The sequence below is a fragment of the Daktulosphaira vitifoliae genome, unplaced genomic scaffold (assembly GCF_025091365.1).
Source record: "Daktulosphaira vitifoliae isolate Bord-2020 unplaced genomic scaffold, ASM2509136v1 Scaffold_337, whole genome shotgun sequence".
Lineage (NCBI taxonomy): Eukaryota > Metazoa > Arthropoda > Insecta > Hemiptera > Phylloxeridae > Daktulosphaira > Daktulosphaira vitifoliae.
This window is the reverse complement of record NW_026099902.1, coordinates 4,816-8,864: the sequence shown is the minus strand read 5'-3', so window position 1 is coordinate 8,864 and position 4,049 is coordinate 4,816. Positions and strand designations below refer to the sequence as shown.

Genomic DNA, 4,049 nt, shown 5'->3' with positions numbered 1-4,049 from the left:
TAATTTATATTTTTTAAGTTATACGTATTAATGTCTCCCTTTGCGCTATAAATGCTATAAACAAACTTTTAACTTAATAGCTGATTTAATCTTAATAAATTAGTTAAATTGAACAGTAGTGAAATTATTTTAAATACTTTAAACTAATACAGAAGTTAAGTTTACAAAATATTCAGCAACGTATTGTAAAATAATATGTAGTTTTTGAAAATGTGAATCTGAATGTAAAACTACAAAATTAACAAATATATTCAGTTAAATTTTTAATAATCTAAACATTTCTAAACTTTTCTCACACATGGAATCTATTATTTCGTCATTAGTTATTTCATCTACTAATTCACGTTCGCAATTCATGATGAATATTGACTCTAAATTTGGTTGAGTTAATGTGCTTCTCAATCGCGTCTTAATCAATTTCAGTTTGGAGAATGATCTCTCACAGGTTGTTTGAGTTAAAGGAATAGTCAACAAAAATGTGTATACGTCGAAGAGTTCTTTATATTCCAAAGAATATATATTAAACTCATAAATTATGTTCGTCACGCACAATAAACACGAGTTACATTTTCTTATATTTGTACATTTTTCTTCAATGTTTTCATTTTGCATGTAATCTTCAAAGTCCGATTCATCTTTTACTGTTTGATTATATGTATCGTCTACGTCATTGATATTTGTTTTTGAAATTTTAGGCCAGAATTCGGCAAATGACAGTAATTGTTCTTTTAATGCATGCTTATCAATATGTGGTAATAGTTCACAAATCTTGTTTAAGCCATTTGAATGTATTCCATTTTGTCTGATATTTATAAATCGCCTTGGGTCAAATAGTTCAAAATCACCATACAACTCATTACTACCCGAAAATCTATTCTCTAAACAAGTAATAGTAGTATCCATAACGACACTAAAACNAGCAATAGTAGTATCCATAACGACACTAAAAGTTTTTATTTCATAAATTTTTTCTGGAGAAGCTCCAATTTCCGGGTTAATGTTGGGGTTATCTTCAAAACGTCGTGGAATGTTTATTCTTCTTTTTTGAGGTAATTCTAACTCAATATCAATTTCTGTTTCATGTTTCCATATAACTTCGGATGTAAATATTGAAAATTCTTTTACAGCTGCACTTATCGATGAAAATTCTCTTTGATTTTCTTTTAATAACTTTATAGCTACTTCAATTTTTCGCCAGGCCTGTATATAATCAAGACTAGATGTTTGTTAATAATCAGACAGAGCAGTAGTGAACTTAAATATTTGTAGAAACATCATAGCTGTTAATGTTGTTTCATAACTCGTGATTCGATTTAGTAAACTTCGTGCTGTACTTCTTACACCAGCAAAACTATTAGAAAAAGATATTTCATAAAGTGCTAAAACAATTGACACATAAGTCAGTTTTTTTCTTTCTTCATTTTCGCCTTCATTTGTCCACATACTAATACGACCAAATATTTTTATGAGGGCATCATTTTTAGACCTCCATCTAGTTACACCTATATTTATCAAATGTGATTGACGGCCAGAATTACTTTGACATTCATAAACATTGAGCCTTTTATAAGATTCTTTAAAAAAAACAAATAATTCTTGCAGAAGACCGAAAAAAGAGATTACTACAACCATACTCGAAGTAGTTTGTTGCAGTACAAGATTCAATATGTGAGCATAGCACCATGTATGAACGTGCCTTGGAAGANTGAGCATAGCACCATGTATGAATGTGCCTTGGAAGCAGTTCTTTAAGTTTTGCCTGGACTCCATTGTACTCTCCATTCATATTAGCGGCTCCATCAAAGGCGTCTGCAATACATTTATCTAATCTAATATTTTTAGAAATTAAAGTTGATTTTAACAAATCAAATAAGCCTAATAAATAAAAGGAATAAATATATAAAATAAAAGGAGAGAATAGGAAGAAATTACTTTTTTTAAAGCTATAACTCTTTCCTANTTTTCAAAGCTATAACTCTTTCCTTAATTTCTACTGAAGATTTTTCATTTTCGACATTCTCTTTCAAATATCGCAAAACAATTACACATTGATCATGAGTTGAAACATCCATAGTTGTATCCATTGTAATGGAATAGTTGTTAGCCACATTAACTTCTTTAGATATCTTAGACAACAATAATTTGCCAATAGTTTGAATTACATTTGTTACAGTCTTGTGACTTAAAAAAGTAAACAAATTTCCTCTACCAGATTTACCTCTTTTCAACTTCTTTTCACTTTCAACTATTGCCTTAGTAATATGATCACTTAATTCTACATTCGACTTTGCTATCAATAATACTATTTCCAAAAATTTCCCATGATTTACTGATATATTTTTTAAATCGTAAGCAGACTCATATCTGAATCCTCTGAAAGGTAATCCTTGTTTTCCAATTACTTTAACAATATCAATAATTATTTGAGCTACTCTTCTTCTCTTCATCACTTCATTTTCCCTCTGAACCCACTGCACTCTTTCTATTAATTCATCAACAGTTTTACCACATTGATCAGCCATGAAACATTTTGACGCTTCTCTACGGTTTTTTGACTCTTCGTGATCTTTAATACTCTCATAAACATGAATCCATCTGCTAAATCCACTATCGCTAGTAAAAGCTGATGATTTAGAGCAGTATACTAAACATATTGAACAAAATAAAGAGTTATGTTCATGACTAAAGGATAACCAATTTCTTTTGATTTTTGTCTGTGATCCTGGAATAATTTCATAATAAGCTTTAGTTGGATTAAAAGTGTCTAAAATTGGTCTTGTTCTAGTAAACTCAATGTTGGATAATAACTTTCATGATATAAATCTTAAAAGGTCAAATAAAGTTATAATTGTATGTATTTGACAAATGTCAAAGAAAACGCTATCTTTTCAATATACTTTTGAATGAGAGCGATAAGTAATAATTGCCTTATCTAATTTCTTATCATGGTATTAATTCCAAGTTTGTAATGTATACATATTATCATCATATGTATACACAGTAATCATGAAAAGATAGCGTTTTCTTCTGTCCTTTTCTCAATACGTATTTCAATGTTTAATACCGTAAAATAGTACATGAAAATTCAAATTTTTACAAACTTCAAAACGCTACAGAATATTTACTACTGAATATTAATAAGATATTTTTTTACTAAAATTTTTCTTAAATTCTACTCTACAAAATAGCTATCTTAGATTTTTTTTTTACATTTTATTTAAAATTTAAAAATAATTAATATTTTTAATAAAATGTAAAAAAATTAATTATTGAGATATAGCTATAGACCTAACGTATAACTATTATTTAAAAAAAAAATCAACTAAAAATATTAACTGGATCAAAAGTTATTTAAGTTGTCAGTGAGTGGTGGGCCACCCTGTATACTACCTTTATTTTATCACTTGTGCCATTAGTATGTTCTTGTAAATTACCTGTGCGGCCTTACATTAGTTTTTCTTTTGCATTTGTTTGTTTTATAAATATCCTGCGTAGACAACTAATTGGATACGCGTTAAAAAAAATTACATTAAAATTTTAAACACGAAAAACTATAATTTATTAAACATTCAAATTGATTGACATTAAATGTTGTAAAAATTCTCCTTGAAAATATTTATAGTAGTCTCTGTAACGTCACAAATTCGAAGGTGGACCGTTTATGATTTTTTGTTATGTCTACTTATTTATTTTATCGCGCGAAAGAACCTTTTTCTGACACAGCGGTGTCAACCACTCATTATTTTGCCTCTGACCGCTAGATAAGGCGATAAAAGAGAAATATAATTAAAATCAAATTGTTTATCAGTATTGATCCCATCCAAAAAGACTGGCCGTTATCGATATGAAATTGCCGTTAGATCGGTGTTGACTCTTCGCTATTCCTTCTTCTGTCATTGACCGTGCTAGGGTGCACACATTTGTTGTTTTATTGACATATTTTTCAATGATGGAGTAGAGCCGCCAACGGCGAACGGCCAGATCTTTTCGGCGAAGCATCCAGACCATCGGATGGGTCTCTTCGGAGACCGGGTATCGTTTTCTTTTTT

The 4,049-nt window shown here is 29.4% G+C and overlaps 1 protein-coding gene across 1 annotated transcript; it reads right to left on the bottom strand.

The window, feature by feature from the left end:
* Positions 1-218: 218 nt before the first annotated feature.
* On the bottom strand, positions 219-3,413 carry LOC126909396 (uncharacterized). The gene is made up of 5 exons (XM_050691815.1): positions 3,405-3,413; positions 1,951-2,807; positions 1,624-1,829; positions 1,342-1,574; positions 219-1,200 (listed from the first exon to the last, which is right to left on the bottom strand). Exons 1-5 carry the CDS (start codon positions 3,411-3,413, stop codon positions 256-258), a joined length of 2,250 nt encoding a protein of 749 aa, XP_050547772.1. The 3' UTR covers positions 219-255.
* Positions 3,414-4,049: the final 636 nt, after the last annotated feature.